Genomic DNA, 22146 nt, shown 5'->3' with positions numbered 1-22146 from the left:
AGGCAATTTATTCCAGTGCTTAACCACCCTGACAGTTAGGAAGTTTTTCCTTATATTCAAGCTAAACCTTCCTTGCTGCAATTTAAGTCCATTACTTCTTGTCCTAGCCTCAGAATTTAAGAAGAACAATTCTTCTCCTTCCTCCTTGTGACAACCTTTTATGTACTTGAAAATGTATCATGTCTGCCCCCTTCTCCCCCCTGCCCCCAGTCTTCTCTTCTCCAGACTAAACAAACTCAATTTTTTTCAATCTTTCCTCCTAGGTCATGTTTTCTAGACCTTTAATCATTTTTGTTGCTCTTCTCTGGACTTTCTCCAGTTTGTCCACATCTTTCCTGAAATGCCCAGAACTGGACACAATACTCCAGCTGAGGTCTAATCAGCGCAGAGTAGAGCAGAAGAATTGCTTCTCGTGTCTTGCTTACAACACTCCTGCTAATACATCCCAGAATGATGTTCTCTTTTTTTGCAACAGTGTTACACTGTTGACTCATATTTAGCTTGTGGTCCACTATGACCCCCCAGATCCCTCTCCGCAATACTCCTTCCCAGGCACCTGAATTCATCTGAATGTGTGAGCCTAAAATATCTTTTTATATTGATGAAAGCACAGAAATGTGGATATTAGGGGAATAAATGACAAGGCATTTCAGAAATATTAGGGTGTATAAAGAATGGGATAGAAACTAATGTTGAAAGGATTAGATACAATGATAGTAGACCCTCACTGGGAATATAAATTAGATTCTGGTCATTGTATCTTATCAAAGGTAGAACTGCACCTTGACTTGCTGGAAAAGCTTGTGTGCTCCAATGACCCTGAGAGCTATTCCAGTGGAAGTTTTTATTCCTGGTACCCAAGCAGGACACGTTAAAAGGCAGGGATCAGATGCAAAGCAGTCCATTGGCTCCTCCAGGTTAGGAGTTGAGTGATAGATCAACAACCTATCCTCAAAAAAAGTTAAGTTATAGAAACACAGCCAGGTAGCCATACCAGCAATCAGCATTATAGACAGGGATAGTGGGGCCTTGTTCATGCCCCAAGCACTAGTGGCATGGGAAGGATTCAGATCCAGAAAGTCAAAGTCAAAGAAAAGATTATGACATGGAAAATGAGTAGAGACATGTGGAGGGATTGAAAAGATTAGGGCTGTTTAGAGAGGGATTGAATAAAAAGGGACATGAAACCAGTATACAGGTCAATGAAACTGTTTCCATTTTTAAATGGAAAGGTCTCCACTTGGAGAGCACATTTACACAGCCTTTTTCACTTTTATTTTTTATTTCACATAGAAACATGCTGTAGGAGTTAGAGATGGGAAAGACCTTTATTAGGCAATCCAATCTCTACCTATCTAGGCAAGATTGTCTCCAGAATACCTTTTCTTATCCGTCTTGCTTTCAGGTTCTTATGCATTAATACAGTACTAGAGTATTTGGATTGCTACTCCAGAGGTGAATTTGTTAAAAGTTTCCATCACTGGTGGGGAACGGGATATTTTTCTGTTGGTTACTAAAAGGTTTTACAGGTGCTTGATTTTATAAAACCTAAACACTGAGCTAGAGCTGAACTTTAAGTCACCAGTTAATACAACAGTTGCTGTGTTTTTACTTGCTATGTCTTGTGAAATGAGCATTATCACATTTTTTCAAAGATCTATGATGGAGACCTGGAGAGTGAATTTAATAACTTTGAAGACTGGGTGAAAACGTTTGAACTCTTCAGAGGCAAAGATCACAGTGACCATGAGGACAGAATAATAGGAAAATTTAAGGTGAGTTTAAATGCTGATTGGATACATTGTAATTTAGAGAAATGCATGTTTTCAGTGATATTCTAGGTGTACAGAAAATGCATTTCAATTACATTGCCCATCTGCTATTGACATAGTTAATTCTCTTATTAGATCCAAAGACACAATGTGTTACATATGAGGATTGCTATTTATTCTCTTTTATTGTCTGACTGATGGAGGCAGTTTCCAACCCACAATGTTTACTGTCGTTTTGAGTCAGGACTTTTATTTAAAGCTGAGTTAAATCACAGATTCATAGTAAGTAGAGCCAGAATTGACCTATTACTTTATGCAGTCCATGCAAGTTTATTTCTTCAGTATAATTTCTGGTACTTTATCTTATCTAGCTTAAATGATTGGCCTTCTACTTAGTTCTCTTACCCAACCTAATACAACTTACCATATGGAAATCTGCAAGTATACTTCAAAGCACAATTAATATAATAGTTGTGTGATCTAAAACTGATGTATTTTATACTTCAGAGGAATCAGTGCCTTAAAGGAGCCTGTGGATTCTTCTTTCTCTATCGGGGAAATCTCTGTTAAAATGACTTGATAATTGTTTTTAGGTAATAATGGTTATTTAAGTAAGATGAGTTAATACTGTGATGTGCATGGGGGCTGAAGTTTTTACTACATAGCTAAAGGCAAATTGTGTTCTTAGTCACAGTGTTGTAAGTAGAGTTCCATTTAAGTCAATGGAATTTCTTCTAATTTACACGAGTGTGATTCAGAGCAAAATGGTGACCCTTAGAATATTGGTGTCTGGAAGATGGGAATAGCCACAACTGTTGCATTCATTTATTTAATACTGCTGTGACTAGGAGCTTGCAGGTATCTCTGGGAATGTCTTGACAAAGTTAAATACAGTTATTGAAAGGAAGTACTTTGGAAGGTTAACAAAACAAAACAGAAATATTTTCAGAAACATGGTTTAGTGCATTTATTACACTTTTTTTCCTTTGTGCAAAATGTGGATGGGCACACATGAATATGTGTCTATGCAAACTGCATTCATTAAGTTTTGTCTGCACACCAGGATTTTGTTTTGGATTGGGTCTGTTGTTTTTTCCAGGGAAATAAAACATTGTATATCCACAGGGCTCTTTCTGCATATACAAAAGTCCTGAAGATTCCAGCTCAATGGAAGGAGGACAGCCTAAAGTTCTGCAAGGGATACCACCGAATAACTCAGTCAAAGTTCTGGTTCGGGTGTATATCGTGAGAGTAAGTGTACAGCTTCTATTTCTGCCTTGAAATAATGGGGCGGGGGGTGGGGGTGTTAGAGTACAACAGAGTAGCATCTGCAGCCAGTCAGGACTTCTCATAGTAAATCACAAAGACGCCCAGTTGACTGGAGAAGAGGAACTCTAGGGGCTGTTTTGGGAGGATCATAGCAAAAAAGGGACAAACAAAGCAGGAAGCATGCAGGAGAAGGAGAGAATGGAAGAATATATCTTTAAGAGAAAGCAAAGGGGTAGGAGTCTGAATGATGAACTTGAAGGAACAATGGTAGAAATTAGGAAGGTCAAATACTGAGGAAACGTGGTGGGAAATGGAGAAGTCAGAGGAGAGAGACAGCCATTAGTGAGCTGTATTAGTGAGAAACAAAAGAGAAGCAGAAAAGAAAATCAGTTGATATAAGGTAGAAAAAACCTGGAGTTAGGGAGAGGAAATTAAATTAAAAGACAAAAGAGAAGCAGAGAAAGAAGACACTTTTTTTTCTGTGTTTAAATGCTTTCAGATCACATCCATCACAGACAATGGGCCAGTCAATGGAGCTATGACTTACACCAGCTGAGGATCTGGCCCATTGTTTATGGGAAAATCCCCTTGAATCCCACATAGATTTGGACTTGAAAACCTCCAGCAAAGTCAGCTTCTTCCTTTGGCTCTTTCTCTTCCTCTCACCTCACCCATTCCATTCTGATCAGCAACAGTGCCCGGGACCGTTCTAGTTGCTCTCTTCGGCTTTGCACTTGGGCCCTAAGCAGTCTCCAAACACTCTCTCCCGAGTGGAGCTCTCTCTATTTTAGTAGGCAGGACTAGCTTAGCATTTGTGTTTCCAGAACATCCCATGTGCCAGTGGAAAAACAGCTCCATTAGAAAACAACCACATTTAATGATTACCTTTAATGAAGCATTTGGATTTTGATGAAAGAGTATTTTCTTTTTGTCAGGCATATAATCTTAGCCCAGCTGATCCAGATGGCACCTCAGATCCCTATATTGTGCTCAGACTAGGCAAAACTGAAATTAAAGACCAGGCCAATTACATCCCCAAACAACTAAACCCAGTTTTTGGAAGGTGAGTGATGGCTTTATTTAAATGTCCGTCGTGATTTCTGCCTTAGGATTTTGCTACAGTTATTTCTGCTTGTTTTCAAGAGCAGAGTGCATTTATTATGCAATGATATGTGTGTGTTTGGAGGTTTCGTAATTAAAATCTCAAGAATTTGTGTCACATTGTATGATTACAAATTATTCAATTTTTATGCTAGTCAAACACCTCCTGAAATTCAATCTGCAGAAGGCTTTTTATTTCACAACAAGAAACGAAGCAGCAAATGATCTTGTCAGCTCAGATTAATGAGGTGATTAGTTATCTTAAAGTGAAATAGATACAGTGACAGTTAAATTTAAGAACATAACAATGGCCATACTGGGTCAGACCAAAGGTCCATCCAGCCCAGTATCCTGTCTACTGACAGTGGCCTATGCCAGGTGCCCCGGAGGGAGTGAACCTAACAGGTAATGATCAAATGATCTCTCTGCTATTATCCATCTCCACCCTCTGACAAACAGAGGCTAGGGACACCATTCCTCACCCATCCTGGCTAATAGCCATTAATGGACTTAACCTCCATGAATTTATCTAGTTCTCTTTTAAACCCTGTTATAATCCTAGCCTTTACAACCTCCTCAGGCAAGGAGTTCCACAGGTTGACTGTGCGCTGTGTGAAGAAGAACTTCCTTTTATTTGTTTTAAACCTGCTGCCCATTAATTTCATTTGGTGGCCCCTAGTTTTTATATTATGGGAACAAGTAAATAACTTTTCCTTATTCACTTTCTCCACACCATTCATGATTTTATATACCTCTATCATATCCCCCCCTTAGTCTCCTCTTTTCCAAGCTGAAAAGTCCTAGCCCCTTTAATCTCTCCTCATATGGGACCTGTTCCAACCCCCTAATCATTTTAGTTGCCCTTCTCTGAACCTTTTCTAATGTCAGTATATCTTTTTTGAGACACATCTGTACGCAGTATTCAAGATGTGGGCGTATTATGGATTTATATAAGGGCAATAAGATATTCTCCGCATCCCGTTTGCTTTTTTGACTGCCATTGCACACTGCGTGGACGTCTTCAAAGAACTATTCATGATGACTCCAAGTTCTCTTTCCTGATTAGTTAATTCCAAATTTAATTTCCAAAATTTAATTTCCAAATTTTGTGGTGGTGTTTTTAAATCTGAATATTACTATAAAACAATCTCAGACTTTTAGGACCAAACCAGAGCCCAGTTTTCAAAGGTAGCCTTTGATTTTGGGCCAGTCAATTTCTGAGTGCCTTGCTTTAGCCACAGAGGGCCAGATTTTCAAAAGAGTTCCACACCCACAGTTGGGGCCAGGTTTGAAAATCTAAGCCACTATGGTGTACTTTGCAGAAGTGCTTAGCATGAACAGCTCCTATTGACTTCCTCAGGTTCAAAGGGTCAGTTCAGTTTGTAATCAGAGTTTATCTGAACTTAGCCACTTTTCTTTGGTCTGGGAATTCGGCAAGAAATCTCATGGAAATGGGTTCTCTCTTCAGAGTTTTAGTACTTCCTGTTTCAAGAATACAAACCATTCAGAAACAAAATGCAGATGCATAACCTCAGTTGGAACTGATTAGGTAGGGCACTATACTCCTTTTATTCAGCATGTTTTCAGTGTGTTCAGGTATTCAGTAAAAATACCTAACTGAAGAAACTATTCATGCCTGCGGGCATACTGTGCACTTGTAGCATCCACTATACCTTTTATGACTGATACTTGTAGCTTTAAAAATGATTTGTCTTATAAAATCCTATCTATTTTTGCCTCAGATCATTTGAAATTCAGGCCACTTTCCCTAAGGAATCTGTGCTCTCCATCCTGATCTATGACCATGATATGGTTGGAGCGGATGACCTCATTGGAGAAACTAAAATTGATTTGGAAAATCGTTTCTACAGCAGGCACCGGGCTACCTGTGGTCTACAAAGTCAATATGAAAAGTAAGATCCTCTTCAGTCACTTGGTTTGTGCATATACGAGAAATGAGTGACCTGCAAGGAAGCTTCTTGATGAAAACTGATCTAGCCAAACATTGTACATTTTTCAGCCTTTGAGTTTTGTAGGTTTTGTTAAACTGAATTGTTTCAGAGAAGCAGCCGTGTTAGTCTGTATTCGCAAAAAGAAAAGGAGTACTTGTGGCACCTTAGAGACTAACCAATTTATTTGAGCATAAGCTTTCGTGAGCTACAGCTCACTTCATTGGATGCATAAAGCGGAAAATACAGTGAGGAGATTTATATACACACAGACCAGGCAAAAATGGATATTTACCATACACATTGTAAGGAGAGTGATCACTTAAGATGAGCTATTACCAGCAGGAGAGTGGGGTGGAAGAAAACCTTTTGAAGTGATAATCAAGGTGGGCCATTTCCAGGAGTTAACAAGAATGTCTGAGGAACAGTGGGAGGGGGAGGAATAAACAAGGGGAAATAGAAAAGGAGTACTTGTGGCACCTTAGAGACTAATCAATTTATTTGAGCATGAGCTTTCGTGAGCTACAGCTCACTTCATCAGGGGAAATAGTTTTACTTTGTATAATGACTCAGCCACTCCCAGTCTCTATTCAAGCCTAAGTTAATTGTTTCCAATTTGCAAATTAATTCCAATTCAGCAGTCTCTCGTTGGAGTTTGTTTTCAAAGTTTTTTTGTTGAAGAATAGTCACTTTTAGATCAGAAATCGAGTGACCAGAGAGATTGAAGTGTTCTCCGACTGGTTTATGAATGTTATAATTCTTGACATCTGATTTGTGTCCATTTATTCTTTTACGTAGAGACTGTCCAGTTTGACCAATGTACATGGCAGAGGGGCATTGCTGGCACATGATGGCGTATATCACATTGGTAGATGTGCAGGTGAACGAGTCTCTGATAGTGTGGCTGATGTGATTAGGCCCTATGATGGTGTCCCCTGAATAGATATGTGGGCACAGTAGGCAACGGGCTTTGTTGCAAGGATAGGTTCCTGGGTTAGTGGTTCTGTTGTGTGGTATGTGGTTGCTGGTGAGTATTTGCTTCAGGTTGGGGGGCTGTCTGTAGGCAAGGACTGGCCTGTCTCCCAAGATTTGTGAAAGTGATGGGTCGTCCTTCAGGATAGGTTGTAGATCCTTGATAATGCGTTGGAGAGGTTTTAGTTGGGGGCTGAAGGTGATGGCTAGTGGCGTTCTGTTATATTCTTTGTTGGGCCTGTCCTGTAGTAGGTGACTTCTGGGTACTCTTCTGGCTCTGTCAATCTGTTTCTTCACTTCCGCAGGTGGGTATTGTAGTTATAAGAATGCTTGATAGAGATCTTGTAGGTGTTTGTCTCTCTCTGAGGGGTTGGAGCAAATGCGGTTGTACCATAGAGCTTGGCTGTAGACAATGGATCGTGTCGTGTGGTCTGGGTGAAAGCTGGAGGCATGTAGGTAGGAATAGCGGTCAGTAGGTTTCCGGTATAGGGTGGTGTTTATGTGACCATCACTTATTAGCACTAAGAGATCCAGATAAGAGATATTAGAGATCCAGGAAGTGGATCTCTTGTGTTGAGTGGTCCAGGCTGAGGTTGATGGTGGAATGGAAATTGTTGAAAGCATGGTGGAATTCCTCAAGGGCTTCTTTTCCATGGGTCCAGATGATGAAGATGTCATCAATATAGCGCAAGTAGAGTAGGGGCATTAGGGGACAAGAGCTGAGGAAGCATTGTTCTAAGTCAGCCATAAAAATGTTGGCATACTGTGGGGCCATGCGGGTACCCATAGCAGTGCCGCTGATTTGAAGGTATACATTGTCCCCAAATGTAAAATAGTTATGGGTGAGGACAAAGTCACAAAGTTCAGCCACCAGGTTTGCCGTGACATTATCGGGGATACTGTTCCTGACGACTTGTAGTCCATCTTGGTGTGGAATGTTGGTGTAGAGGGCTTCTACATCCATAGTGGCCAGGATGGTGTTTTCAGGAAGATCACCGATGGATTGTAGTTTCCTCAGGAAGTCAGTGGTGTCTCGAAGGTAGCTGGGAGTGCTGGTAGTGTAGCCTGAGGAGGGAGTCTACATAGCCAGACAATCCTGCTGTCAGGGTGCCAATGCCTGAGATGATGGGGCGCCCAGGATTTCCAGGTTTATGGATCTTGGTTAGCAGATATAATACCCCAGGTCGGGGTTCCAGGGGTGTGTCTGTGAATTGTGTCACAAGGCATTAGAAGTAGAAAGTGAGTATTTTTAAAACCAACAGTCCTACTTACTCACAATTAGTTCCAGATAGCAAACTGTCTATATTTAAGTGTCTTTGTTTGATAAACATAAGGTGGAGATTTTACTGAATCAAAGGGTGAATAAAAATCTCTGTCTGAGGTGGCTGTGCAATAGTGGTAAGGCCAAATTCTGGTCTCAGTTACACTTGTAAAAATCCAAAGTAACTGCCTTGAAGCCACTGGAGTTTCTCTGGATTTTCGTGTGTCAATGAGAACAGAATTTGGCTGTAGATTCTGGAGATAGTGGGTAGTAAAGGCGTGTCACAAGGAGTATTGATCAGAGACTGAATTTTATTTCCTGACCCCAGTCACCTGATCTGGGCCAGGGTTTAAAGTATAATATCCCTGTCCCACGAGTAGGGGCTTGTTTACACAGCGGGGTAATGTGCTCTACAAGGGTGTGATTTCTAAAGTGCACTAATGGGTTGTGCATTAATTGGTCCATGTAGACCTTGCTGGTGCAATTTAATGTAGTGCTGTTTAAAACAGTACTATGTTAAAGCACACTAGGGAACTACACACAGGTGCTGGAACTAAGGGTGCTGCTGCACCCCCTGACTTGAAGTGGTTTCCATCATATACAGGGTTTACAGTTTGGTTCAATGGCTCTCAGCACCTCCACTGTACAAATTGTTCCAGCACCCCTGGGTCTACATATATCAGGTAATGCACACCAACATTAGTCTGCCTTAGAAACCACACCCCTGTAGACTCCATTACCCACTGCGTAGGCAAGCCCAGGGTTTTGGTGTCCATTGACTCCAATGATTACCGTCACATAGTTTGTGATCACAGATCGATTGGTTTCTAGATTCAACCACCTGAAGAGAGAAATCCTCACTGGCTTTAGCTTGGTCTATGTCTGTACTTAATAAACGCATCTCTGTAGCCACATGCCAGTGCTTCCCCATGTCTATTCCTCTGTGAATTTTGCCTTTTTTCCCCCTTACAATGATAAGCGTGAAATGTTGGGACTGCATTAACACTAACGGTCATATTTTCAGCTAGTTTAAATTGATTTTAATGGATTTACACCAGCTGAGGATCTATCCCTAGATGTGCCTGATTGCAGTACTTCAGTTGATATGCTAAAAATGTGGGGAGTGATTTTAAACTGCATAATAAATTGGTAAGCAGAGTTCTTGACATTTTACCTTGTTATTGCAACTTGACTCCAAAAGACCATTTTTTCTGTTGCCTATTCAGTTTTTTTTATAACCAGAAGTGCCTCAGTTCTAGCTTCCAGCTGCCTTGTTATTTTAGCAGGCATGTTATGCAGTGCTTAGAATTTGTTATTTTGTTCTTAATAATGGAGTCTCAAGTACAGCATCTGAAATTAACTAATCAAAAGAAACTGGAATACTGCTTGGCTGCAGAACTTCCATGACCTCTAAAAACTGGGGGGGGGGGGGGGGGGCAGCAGATTCCCTGCTATGTCACACCTGCGTGACTCCATATAAATCAATTGAATTACACCAGGGAAAATCCAATGTCACAGAGTAGTGACTCAGGCCCTAGTAAGAATCATTGTGGCAATCCTAGTATTTCAATACACTTATTGAGATATAGGGCACAATTTTAAAAAGTGTCTAAGTCCCATTTTCAAAAGTTACTTAGGAGCCAAAGGGTACATCTGCACTTGGAGCTGGAAATGTAAATTCCAGCTCTAGAAGCCATACCTGCACTAGCTCTGATCAAGCTAGCATCCTAAAAATACTGTCACTGTAGTAGTGCAAGCCGTGGGAGGGACTAGTCTCCTGAGCACATACCTAGCATCTCGGACAGGATGGTGTATGGGGCAGCTAGCCCCGCCTGCTGCTCACATTAGTGTGGCTACACTTTTGTTTTTAGTAGAATCATAGAATATCAGGGTTGGAAGGGACCTCAGGAGGTCATTTAGTCCAACGCCCTGCTCAAAGCAGGACCGATACCCAATTAAATCATCCCAGCCAGGGCTTTGTCAAGCCTGACCTTAAAAACTTCTAAGGAAGGAGATTCCACCACCTCCCTAGGTAACGCATTCCAGTGTTTCACCACCCTCCTAGTGAAAAAGTTTTTCCTAATATCCAACCTAAATCTCCCCCACTGCAACTTGAGACCATTACTCCTTGTCCTGTCATCTGCTACCACTGAGAATAGTCTAGATCCATCCTCTTTGGAACCCCCTTTCAGGTAGTTGAAAGCAGCTATCAAATCCCCCCTCATTCTTCTCTTCCACTGACTAAACAATCCCAGTTCCCTCAGCCTCTCCTCATAAGTCATGTGTTCCAGTCCCCTAATCATTTTTGTTGCCCTACGCTGGACTCTTTCCAATTTTTCCACATCCTTCTTGTAGTGTTGGGCCCAAAACTGGACACAGTACTCCAGATGAGGCCTCACCAATGTCGAATAGAGGGGAACAATCACATCCCTCGATCTGCTGGCAATGCCCCTACATATACATCCCAAAATGCCATTGGCCTTCTTGGCAACAAGGGCACACTGTTGACTCATATCCAGCTTCTCATCCACTGTAACCCCTAGGTCCTTTTCTGCAGAACTGCTGCCGAGCCTTTCGGTCCCTACTCTGTAGTGGTGCATTGGATTCTTCCGTCCTAAATGCAGGACTCTGCACTTGTCCTTGTTGAACCTCATCAGATTTCTTTTGGCCCATTCCTCCAATTTGTCTAGGTCCTTCTGAATCCTATCCCTACCCTCCAGTGTATCTACCACTCCTCCCAGTTTAGTGTTGTCTGCAGATTTGCTTAGGGTGCAATCCACACCATCCTCCAGATCATTTATGAAGATATTGAACCAAACCGGTCCCAGGACCGACCCTTGGGGCACTCTGCTTGATACTGGCTGCCAACTAGAAATGGAGCCATTGATCACTACCTGTTGAGTCCGACAATCTAGCCAACTTTCTACCCACCTTATAGTGCATTCATCCAGCCCATACTTCTTTAACTTGCTGACAAGAATACTGTGGGAGACAGTGTCAAAAGCTTTGCTAAAGTCAAGGAACAGCACGTCCACTGCTTTCCCTTCATCCACAGAACCAGTTATCTCATCATAGAAGGCAATTAGATTAGTCAGGCATGACTTGCCCTTGGTGAATCCATGCTGACTGTTCCTGATCACTTTCCTCTCATCTAAGTGCTTCAGAATTGATTTCTTGAGGACCTGCTCCATGATTTTTCTGGGGACTGAGGTGAGGCTGACTGGCCTGTTGTTCCCAGGATCATCCTCCTTCCCTTTTTTAAAGATGGGCACTACATTAGCCTTATTCCAGTCGTCCGGGACTTCCCCGGATCGCCATGAGTTTTCAAAGATAATGGCCAATGGCTCTGCAATCACATCCGCCAGCTCCTTTAGCACTCTCGGATGCAACGCATCTGGCCCCATGGACTTGTGCACGTCCAACTTTTCTAAATAGTCCCGAACCACTGTCTTTCTCCACAGAGGGCTGATCACCTCCTCCCCATGCTGTGCTGCCCAGTGCAGTAGTCTGGGAACTGACCTTGTTCGTGAAGAAAGAGGCAAAAAAAGTATTGAGTACATTAGCTTTTTCCACATCCTCTGTCACTAGGTTGCCTCCCTCATTCAGTAAGGGGCCCACACTTTCCTTGACTTTCTTCTTGTTGCCAACATCCCTGAAGAAACCCTTCTTGTTACTCTTAACATCTCTTGCTAGCTGCAACTCCAGATGTGATTTGGCCTTCCTGATTTCACTCCTGCATGCCCAAGCAATATTTTTATACTCATCCCTGGTCATTTGTCCAATCTTCCACTTCTTGTAAGCTTCTTTTTGTGTTTAAGATCAGCAAGAATTTCACTGTTAAGCCAAGCTGGTCGCCTGCCATATTTACTATTCTTTCTACACATGGGGATGGTTTGTCCCTGTAATCTCAATAAGGATTCTTTAAAATACAGCCAGCTCTCCTGGACTCCTTTCCCTCTCATGTTATTCTCCCAGGGGATCTTGCCCATCAGTTCCCTGAGGGAGTCAAAGTTTGCTTTTCTGAAGTCCAGGGTCCGTATGCTAGCTCGATCGGAGTGAGCACTGGTCTGTTTCCTTAAGCTGGGATTTATACTTCCAGCTCAAAGTGTAGACATAACTAGGGTTACCAGATAGCATATATGTGAAAAAACAGGACAGGGGGTGGGTGGTAATAAACGCCTAAATAAGAAAAAGTCTCAAAAAACGGGACTGTCCCTTTAAAAATGGGACATCTGGTCACCCTAGAAATAACCTAAGGGCTGCATTTATTATAAATAGCAGTATAGACGGGAGGGGGGGGGGGTAGAATGGGCGGCAGCTTGGGCTACCCAGAGCTAACACGCACCCTGGGAGTCTGGGCAAGTTTGTACTCAGGCAGCTAGCTCGAGCTGCCGCCCATGCTACCCTCAGCTGCGTTGCTATTTTTAGTGAGCTATCCTGAGCAGAGCTAGTGTGTGCCTGTATACTCGACCTGGGAAGCATGCTGCCAGCTGCAGTGTAGACATACCCTTGGTGTCACTGAAAGTTTGATTTTCCTTATAGGGTCAAATTCGGACGTTGGTGTAAGTAACATCAACCCCACAGAAGCCAACGGAGTTACATCGGCTTATACTAGAGCCATGTCACATCCATCATGTATGACCTCCGTGATCTATGCCTGTGGCCCAGACCCCATCGCCACACTATTCAAAATAATAGCTATGGGGCCTGTCTGGTGCCCTAGTGTTAGCAACGGCATGGAGGAGACCCGGACTCTCTTCCTGTCCCAGGTACTAGTCCCAGCTCTTCAAGCTGGCTGGGGCGGAGAATGTGATGGAGGGAGTGCACTAAGTTCCCATTGATGAGAGAGAACCTCTTGTTCTGTTACAAAGAGGACTGTGATCAGTTGTTCTCCATGTCCATTGAAGGTAGGACAAGAAGTAATGGGCTCAATCTACAAAGGAGATTTAGATTAGATATTAGAAAAAATTTCTAATTATAAGGGTGGGTAAGTTCTGGAATAGGTTACTAAGGGAGGTTGTGGAATCCCTGTCATTGGTGGCTTTTAAGGAGAGGTTAGACGAGAGGTGGGCAAACTACGGCCTGTGGGCTGGACCGTCCTGCCTGGCCCCTGAGCTCCCAGCTGGGGAGGCTAGCTCCTGGCCCCTCCCCTGCTGTTCCCCCACCCCTGTAGTTATGCTGCCGTGCGGATAGCGTGGCTTGCACCCCCCCACCTCCCAGGCTTTCCAATAAGTCTGTCCTGCCGCTCTGAGTGGCATGGTAAGGGGGCAGGGGGAGAGGGGGATTGGATAAGGGGCAGGAGGTCCCAGGGGGGGCAGTCAGGGAACAGGGGGCAGTTGGATGGGGCAGAGGTTGGTGGGAGGGCGGGGACGGTCAGGAGACAGGGAGCGGGGGTTGGATAGGGGGCGGGGTCCTGGGGGTTGGAGGGTTCCAGGGGAGATGGGCAGGGAGCAGGGGGGGTTGGATAGGGGGTGGGGTCCTGCGGGGGCAGTTAGGAACGGGGGTCCCAGGAGGGGGTGGTCAGGGGACAAGGAGTGGGGGGGTGGTTGGATGGGTCGGGGGTCCTGGGGGCCCTGTCAGGGGGTGAGGGGGTGGATAGGGGTCGGGGCAGTCAGGGGATAGGAAGCAAAGGGGGTTGGATAGGGGGTGGGGTCTCAGGGGGGGCGGTTAGGGGCGGGGGTTCCCAAGAGGGGGCGGTCAGAGGACAAGGAGCAGGGGGGGTTGGATGGGTCGGGGATTCTGAGGGGGGCAGTCAGGGGGCGGGAAGTGGGAGGGAGTGGATAGGGGGCGGGGGCCAGGCTGTTTGTGGAGGCACAGCCTTCCCTATCTGGCCCTCCGTACAGTTTTGCAACCTTGATGTGGCCCTCGGGCCAAAAAGTTTGCCCACCCCTGGGTTAGACACACATGTGTCAGGAATGATCTGGGTTTACTTGGTCCTGCCTCAAAGCAGGGGCCTGGACTTGATTGTCCCTTTCAACCCTACATTTCTATTATTTCTAAAATTCTATGTCAACCTGACAGCCTGATCCAATGCCCACTGAAGTCAGTGGAAGGACTTCCATTCACTTTAGTTAGTGTTGGACCAGGTCCTGAATGATCAAGGACTAGCACTGGCCAGCTCCAAAAGGAGTCCTGCCCTGACTTTCTTGACCAAACAGTTGGTGGCTGATGTGATGTCAGACCTTGATAATGAGGGTATACGTATACAATGTGGGGAACATTTGCTGGGATGGCTCTAAGGGACTATGAAAGGAGAAGCAGAGGACGTGTGAAGCTCTGGCTCCATTTCACTTGTGTAAAATTAATTCTGTTCACTTTCACCCAGTCGGGTTTAAACTCCCTTAAAGTAAATGCGTCTGCTAGGGCATCTGACCGTTGGATCGGCGCTCCTGAATAGGTACAGCCTTTAACTGAATGGAAAACCTTCTCCATTCCTCTCTTTGCTTTGTCCCCTCATTGCAGAGAAGGGTACAATGCCTGGCGAGATGCAGTTCAGCCAACTGAGATCCTCAACAAGTTATGCAAGGACAACAAACTGCCTGAGCCCCACAAGCGACCTGGGGCAATACAAATAGGAACCAAAGTATTCACTGGGAAGACAAGCTTTAATGGAGAAGAGAATGGTAATTATGCCATTTATTGTTATTTAGTCCCATTACAGTAGCCCCTAGAGGTCCCACCTTTGATTGGGGTCCTATTGTGCTAGGCACTGGACAAGCAGATAGCAAGAGACAGTCTCTACCCTGAGGAGCTCACCATCTAAATAGACAAGGCAGACAAAGAGTGGGAAGGGAAATAGGAGCACAAAGGTTAAGGGACTTGTATAAGGTCACACAGCTGGCCAATAGTCAATTCATGAACAGGACTCAGGCCTCCTAATTCCCAGTCCAGTGCCTTATCCACTAGACCAGGCTGCCTCTCTTCATTGTTACACTTCTTGTTTATTATTAACTATTACCACTATCATCATTAGTTCTGCAAGGGCATTGGTATAAAACCTACTCCCTGCAGTCCTGTTGAGCTTGGGGATCCATGAGTCTAGAGGTCTTTGCAGGGAGTTGCTGCTTCCACCAGGGGAAGAGTCAAGTTCCAAGAGGAGTAGATGGGCAAAGCTACCAGGGGGTTGGGTTTGTAGATGTGGGTGGTGAGGGGTGGGACAGAGTCACCAGTGGCTAGGTTGCGTATTTGAGGGAAGGAGATGGTAAGGGGCAGATGAGATGCATTAGGATGGATGCTTTGACTGGGTAACCCAAGAGAGGGAAGCAGCACAAGGACTGTGCTTTCCCTCTTCGTCAGTGTCTAGTCTATTTTCAGAGTTTGATCTTTGTCTTAGCTCATATATCTTGCTCCCGTTTCTCCTGTGGACAAGCAGACCAGGGAAGATAGGGCTCAGCATGCTTCAGTATAAGGATAGGGCCAAACTATGGCTGTTCCCGAAAGGATACATTGGGTAAAAGAATGCTAGACAAACAAATGACTCCAGAGGGGCCTAGGCAGAGCAGGACTAGACCTGACCCTCTGCTTACCAACAGGTGTATACTAGGAGAAGTGGCTGCAATAGTTGCTTCCCAGTATTCTTGCCCCAGTGCCAGTGGAGCCATTATGCTTTTCAGAGGCACAGTGTCACCAGGGGACTGCAGGTTGGCCCTCCCTTTCCCCTGCTTAGCACAACACTGCCCAGAACAAGGCATAATTTTATCCATGGATACCTTTGGCATCTTTCTGCTCCCTACACGCAGCATGTGAATTTGGCACTCAAGGGGTCTTCCTTGTTGCCATCACAAGGCAAAAATAAAATTAATGTACAATCCCTAGCACCTATTACTGGCACTTCCTGGCAGCTCAAGGAAATGCCAAATCCCCTGTTCTTTGATTGGCTACAATTTTTTAAAGAAAAAGACTTAATTATTTAGAAGAAGAAGAAGAAGAAAGAAAGCCAGTAAGTCTTTACCATCCTACTGTTAGAGACAGCACTAAAATAGGCCTGTTTAATTTTGTAATGATTCATGGTATTTTGTAATTAGGTTCCTTCTCAGCACTAAACTTTCAGTTACTCCTGTGGGTGCTCTAACTTAAAGGAATAAATGTGTTTGATTACATCTCTGTTCTTCCTTGGGATGCATTAAATGCTGCTCTAAACTCGAGCAGATTTTTAACATGTGTCTTTCACAACTGACAGACCATATTAATCAGAGGCTTAATATGCTAATTCTGCTCTGGTTGTTCTTTTTTTAATTACTCTTTCCTATAGAAGAGCCAGTTGAATCCTATGAACAACTTGCCCTCAAGGTTTTACATTCCTGGGATGAAATCCCAGGGATTGGATGTAAGCTGGTTCCAGAACACATTGAGACCCGGCCTCTCTATCACAAGGATAAACCAGGCATGGAACAGGTAGATAAGCCTACGGTGAAAGCACGAAACACGGAAGAGGTTTTCCATTTCTCCTACCACCGTTGTTTCTGTTACTATCTCCGAGCTAACAGAGAAATCTCACAAGTGCTCCTGTTTCTGTTATAGTTTGCACAAAATCATAAGTACATAGTTCAAAATTGTCAAATATGCATATGTACAGTGAAGCACCTAAATTCATATTTAGACACCTAAGCAAGAGTGATGCTATTTAATTACAAATTTTCATACTTTCAAATTTTGGGGTATCTTGTCAATTTAATGTTAACTCTGCATTTCATTGCATTTTAATGACTGTTGCTTTCCCTCTCCCACTATCTGCAAAGTTCTTGTAGGGGTGCTCTCAGCTTTAACTTCGCCACACAATTTTTTTTTCAGGGAATCTAATCAAGTGTCCCTTTGCTCATATCTGAAAATAACTACTTAGGAATTTGGCTGCAGTAAAGCATTTAAGCACATGTTTAAGTTACACTGACTTCATGAAGACACATTGAAGCTAATGCAATTTCAGCATATGCTAAAATGAATATATATAATATTGATTAATCACAGTTAATTCACGCAATTAACTCAAAAAATTAATCACAATTAAAAAAAGTAATCTCAATGAATTGCCATTTTAATTACACTGTTAAACAATAGAATACCAACTGAAATTTATTAAATATTTTGGATGTTTTTGTACATGTTCATATATATTGTATTCTGTGTTGTAATTGAACTCAAAGTGTATATTATTTTTAGTACAAATATTTGCACTGTAAAAATCATAAACAAAAGAAATAATATTTTTCAGTTCACCTCATACAAGTACCATCATGCAATCTCTTTGTCATGAAAGTGCAACTTACAAATGTAGATTTTTTTGTTACTTAACTGCACTCAAACAAAACAATGTAAAACTTCAGTACCTACAAGTCCACTCAGTCCTACTTCTTGTCCAGCCAATCTCTAAAACAAACAAGTTTGTTTACATTTACAGGAGATAATGCTGCCCTCTTCTTATTTACAGTGTCACCAGAAAGTGAGAACAGGCATTCACATGGCACTTTTGTAGCTGGCATTGCAAGGTATTTACGTGCCAGATATACTCAACATTCGTATGCCCTTCATGCTTCGGCCACCATTCCAGAGGACATGCTTCCATCTAATGATGCTTGTTAAAAAAATAATGTGTTAATTAAATTTGTGACTGAACTCCTTGGGGGAGAATTGTATATCTATTTTACCCACATTCTGCCATATACACCTCTACCCCGATATAATGTGGTCCTCAGGAGACAAAACATCTCACCGCATTATAGGTGAGACTGCATTATATCGAACTTGCTTTGGCCCCCCCGTTCCTTGTTCCCTGACCGCCCCCTCCAGAGACCCCCATCCCTAATCATCCCCAGGACCCCACCCCCTACCCAGTCCCCCTGCTCCCTGTCCCCTGACTGCTCCGACCCCTATCTACACCCCCCGCCTTCTAACAGGCACTCACTGGCAGCGGCAGGAAGCGGAGCAACACGGCCCCAGCCCGCTCCACTCCGCCACCTCCACCACCGCTCCGTTTCCCGCTGCCGGTGAGTGCGGGGAGGTTGGGGAAAGGACGCCCTCCGCACTCACTGGTGGCGGGAAACAGAGCGACGTGGCCCAGCCAACTCTGCTTTTCTTGCCCCGGCCCCAGCTGTGTCACGGGGGGGTGGTGGTTGGGGAAAGGTCCCACACTCACCTGCGGCGGGAAGCAGAGCGCTGCAGCTGGGAGCTGGTGGAATGGAGTGGAGTGGGCTGGGGCTGGGCTGCTCCGCTTCCACCACTGCCAGGGAGTGCGGGGGGGATCCCTTCCCCCAAGCCCCCTCCCCTGAGCAACACAGCTGGGGAAGGGGAGAGGGAAGCTGAGCGGGCTGCTCCCATCCCCCCACTAATCCCCTGGGCCACTCTGGGACTGCAGGCCCCCCGAAAGTGCCCCCCACAGCTCCTGCCTCCCAGACCCTGGGTGGGGGAGGGAGCACCTGATCACGCCCGAGACCCTCTGCCCCTTATCCAACCCCTCAGCCCCAGCCCGGCACCCTTAATACACTTCTCAGAGCAGCATGTCAGAGCTTTACCACGTTGTATGTGAACCTGCATTATATCGGGTCGCGTTATATTGGGGTAGAGGTGTATTTCATGTTATAGCAGTCTCGGATGATGACCCAGCACATGTTGTTCATTTTAAGAACACTTTCACTGCAGATTTGACAAAACTCCAAGAAGGTGAGATTTCTAAAGATAGCTACATTGCTCAACCCAAGGTTTAAGAATCTGAAGTGCCTTCCAAAATCTGAGAGGGACGAGATGTGGAGCATGCTTTCAGAATTCTTAAAAGAGCAACACACCGACGCGGAAACTACAGAACCCGAACCACGAAAAAAAAAATCAACCTTCTGCTGGTGGCATCTGACTCAGATAATGAAAATGAACATGCATCAGTCTGCACTGCTTTGGCTTGTTATCAAGCAGAACCCAGCATCAGCATGGACGCATGTCCCCTGGAATGGTGGTTGAAGCATGAAGGAACACACAAATATCTTGCGACACCGGCTACAACAGTGCCATGAGAGTGCCTGTTCTCACTTTCAGGTGACATTTTAAACAGGAAGCGAGTAGCATTATCTCCTGCGAATGTAAACAAACTTGTTTGTCTGAGCGATTGACTGAACAAGAAGTAGGACTGAGTGGACTTGCAGGCTCTAAAATTTACATTGTTTTATTTTTGAATGAAGTTTTTTTGTACATAATTCTACATTTGTAAGTTCAACTTTCACAATAAAGGGATTGCACTACAATACTTGTATTAGGTGAATTGAAAAATACTATTTCTTTTGGTTTTTTACAGTGCAAATACATGTAATCAAAAATAAATATGAACTGAACATTGTACACTTTGTATTCTGTGATGTAACTGAAAGCAATATATTTGAAAATGTAGAAAACATCCAAAATATTTAAGTAAATGGTATTCTATTATTAACAGTGCAATTAATCACAATTAATTTTTTTAATCGCTTGAAAGCCCTAATATAATATATATGCATGTATTTCATTGGGAAAATATAGTTAACTATTCAATATATGTTCTGAGATCTCTCCAGACCATCTATGGAGAGGAATCAGAATTGCTCAAGAGGCGTGTCTGGATAAGTATTATTGTTATAGTGTGAACAGCTAACCGTGATTCTTCTTTGGACTTCAACTTTAAGGGCTTAAGAGTCTGCCCTCATTATTGTGCAGTTCTGATAATGTGTATCACAATGACAGTGATGAAAATTCTAGATAGTCACTGATTTGTTACAAGATGTTCTTATTTGTGATGGCCAAACTGAAAACAACTCAGAATCTGAGTTAGGTTCAATTAAGGATCCAAATAATTATCCAACCCTCTTGAGTCTCCAAAATTGGGCTGGAAGTCTCATAAGAATAGGCTTTCTTGAAAGATTTCAATTGCTACCACCTCTGGCCTGAGTTGAAAATACCACGAGAAACACCTCTCTTCTTCAAGTGCTTGTTCACGTTGATTCCAATCAGGTGTGCGCACGCCGCGTGCATGGTCGTCGGAAACATTTTCCCTGATCAGCTCCCATTGGGTCAGCTGTGGAGCCCCCTGGAGTGGTGCCTTCATGGCGCTCAATATATGACCCTGCCGATCTGACCCCCTTTCAGTTCCTTCTTACTGTTGTGATGGCCATTGGAACTGCATTTGCTTGCCTAGCAAGGGCTTCCCTTAGCTTTCTTCTTTAGTCTGTAGTTTCAGTCTAGGTTTCAGTTAGTAGTTAGTTTTAGTTTGTGTACATACTGTATATAGTGTTCGGGTTAGTGTGCAGGGTCCTCCCTTATACCTTACCTTCCCTCGGCTCCTGGGCATGCCTCAGGGCCAAGGGTTTAAACCTTGCGGGACCTGTGGGAAGCCCATGCCAACTGGCTACCCCCATGATGCGTGTCTGGGGGAAGAGCACCAAACACACAGGTGCAAAATCTGCAGGTCTTTCCACCCTCGGATGAAGAAAGAGCAGGATTTCTGGCTGAAACAACTTCTGACGGGGTCCACTCTCCATCTGCAGCCCGCCACGGAGTGCCCCAGCCTCGGTGTGCAACATGGCGCCGAGCAAAGACTCTGACTCAAGAGACCCTCGGCACCAACGCTTCCTGGCACTGCAAGTGGTGCATTCAACCAGGCACCGTTCGCACTCACCAGTGCCACACAAGTGACACAATAAGATGGACTGGGGTCATTCCCCGGTGCCGAAGGCAGTGCCAGTCACAACAGCAATGTGTCCCATGAAGGAGCACCCAGTGCCCAAGGACCAGCAGTCGGTCCCGTTGACTTTGGTTCCCCGGAGGGGACCATTGAGTCCAGTGACTCCCTGGACAGACAGCGCCAAATGGAGGAATTGGAGTCTCCCTCCACCCCAGGCACTTTTGAAGCCATGAGGGACCTAATAGCAATGATGGCCCTGCAACCTCTGGCTATCAGGGACAAGCCTCCGGTGCTGCTGCATCCGGCGCCGTGTAGAGGCAAGCTGGCTATGATGCAGCGATCACCCCCTCCGACATGGCAACATTCACTTCGGCACCACTTGGGTTCACCATCGCTGAGTCACCGTTCCCCAGCTCGGGATCCTGTTTGTGGTTTCCCGGCTTAGTCTCCAGCATGGGCTAAGTGGCACTGGTCTCCAGCACCATCGTAGCAACATTGGTCTCTGGCATCTTCAAGGACTCAACCAGTTTTTGGTTGAGCTGAAGTTCCTCATGGTCTCCCTGAGCACGATCATCCCCTGCTTGGAATCGGGAGACTGGTATGCCGCCCTCGACATGAAGGACATATATTTTCACATATCCATTCGGCCGGTGCACAGATGATTTCTGCGGTTTGTAGTCAACCACAAACATTATCAGTACACGGTCCTCCCATTCGGCCTGTCGATGACCCCCCGAGTCTTCACCAAGTGCATGTCGGTGATCGCAGCCTTTCTTCGCAGGAGGCAGGTTCAGGTGTATCCCTACCTTGACGATTGGCTCTCCAGGGAACAGGCGGAGTCTCAAGTCGAACTAGTCAGAGCTACTTTCGAGAGGCTGGGACTCCTCAACGTGAACAAGTCGACTTTGTCACTGACCCAAAGAACAGAATTCATTGGGGTGGTGCTTGACTCAGGGCAAACAAGGGCAGTCCTGCCAGAGGCATCATTCCAAGTGATGACAGACGTGATCCAAAGCCTCAGCTGATACCCCAAGGTGATGACCACAAGGGGATGCCTGAGTCTCCTCGGCCACATGGCAGCCTGCACTTACGTGGTCAGATATGCCAGACAGAGGCTTAGACCACTCCAGGCATGGCTCGCTTCAACCTGTCGTCCAGCATGGACAGCCTGGACTCAGTGGTGTCGGT

At 44.6% G+C, this 22146-nt stretch overlaps 1 protein-coding gene across 1 annotated transcript in view; it reads left to right on the top strand.

Moving 5' to 3' along the window:
- Positions 1-22146, top strand: part of FER1L6 (fer-1 like family member 6) — a 148410-nt gene that overhangs the window by 110131 nt on the left and 16133 nt on the right. The window contains exons 30-35 of the mRNA XM_073329149.1: positions 1656-1775; positions 2898-3023; positions 3977-4104; positions 5885-6055; positions 14787-14947; positions 16576-16718. Of these exons, the coding sequence (XP_073185250.1) occupies positions 1656-1775; positions 2898-3023; positions 3977-4104; positions 5885-6055; positions 14787-14947; positions 16576-16718 (849 nt within the window). The remainder of the gene's footprint in view (positions 1-1655; positions 1776-2897; positions 3024-3976; positions 4105-5884; positions 6056-14786; positions 14948-16575; positions 16719-22146) is intronic.

This window comes from Lepidochelys kempii, chromosome 2 (genome assembly GCF_965140265.1).
Source record: "Lepidochelys kempii isolate rLepKem1 chromosome 2, rLepKem1.hap2, whole genome shotgun sequence".
Lineage (NCBI taxonomy): Eukaryota > Metazoa > Chordata > Testudines > Cheloniidae > Lepidochelys > Lepidochelys kempii.
Note: the sequence above shows the minus strand (reverse complement) of the source record. Positions and strands in the feature narration are given on the sequence as shown.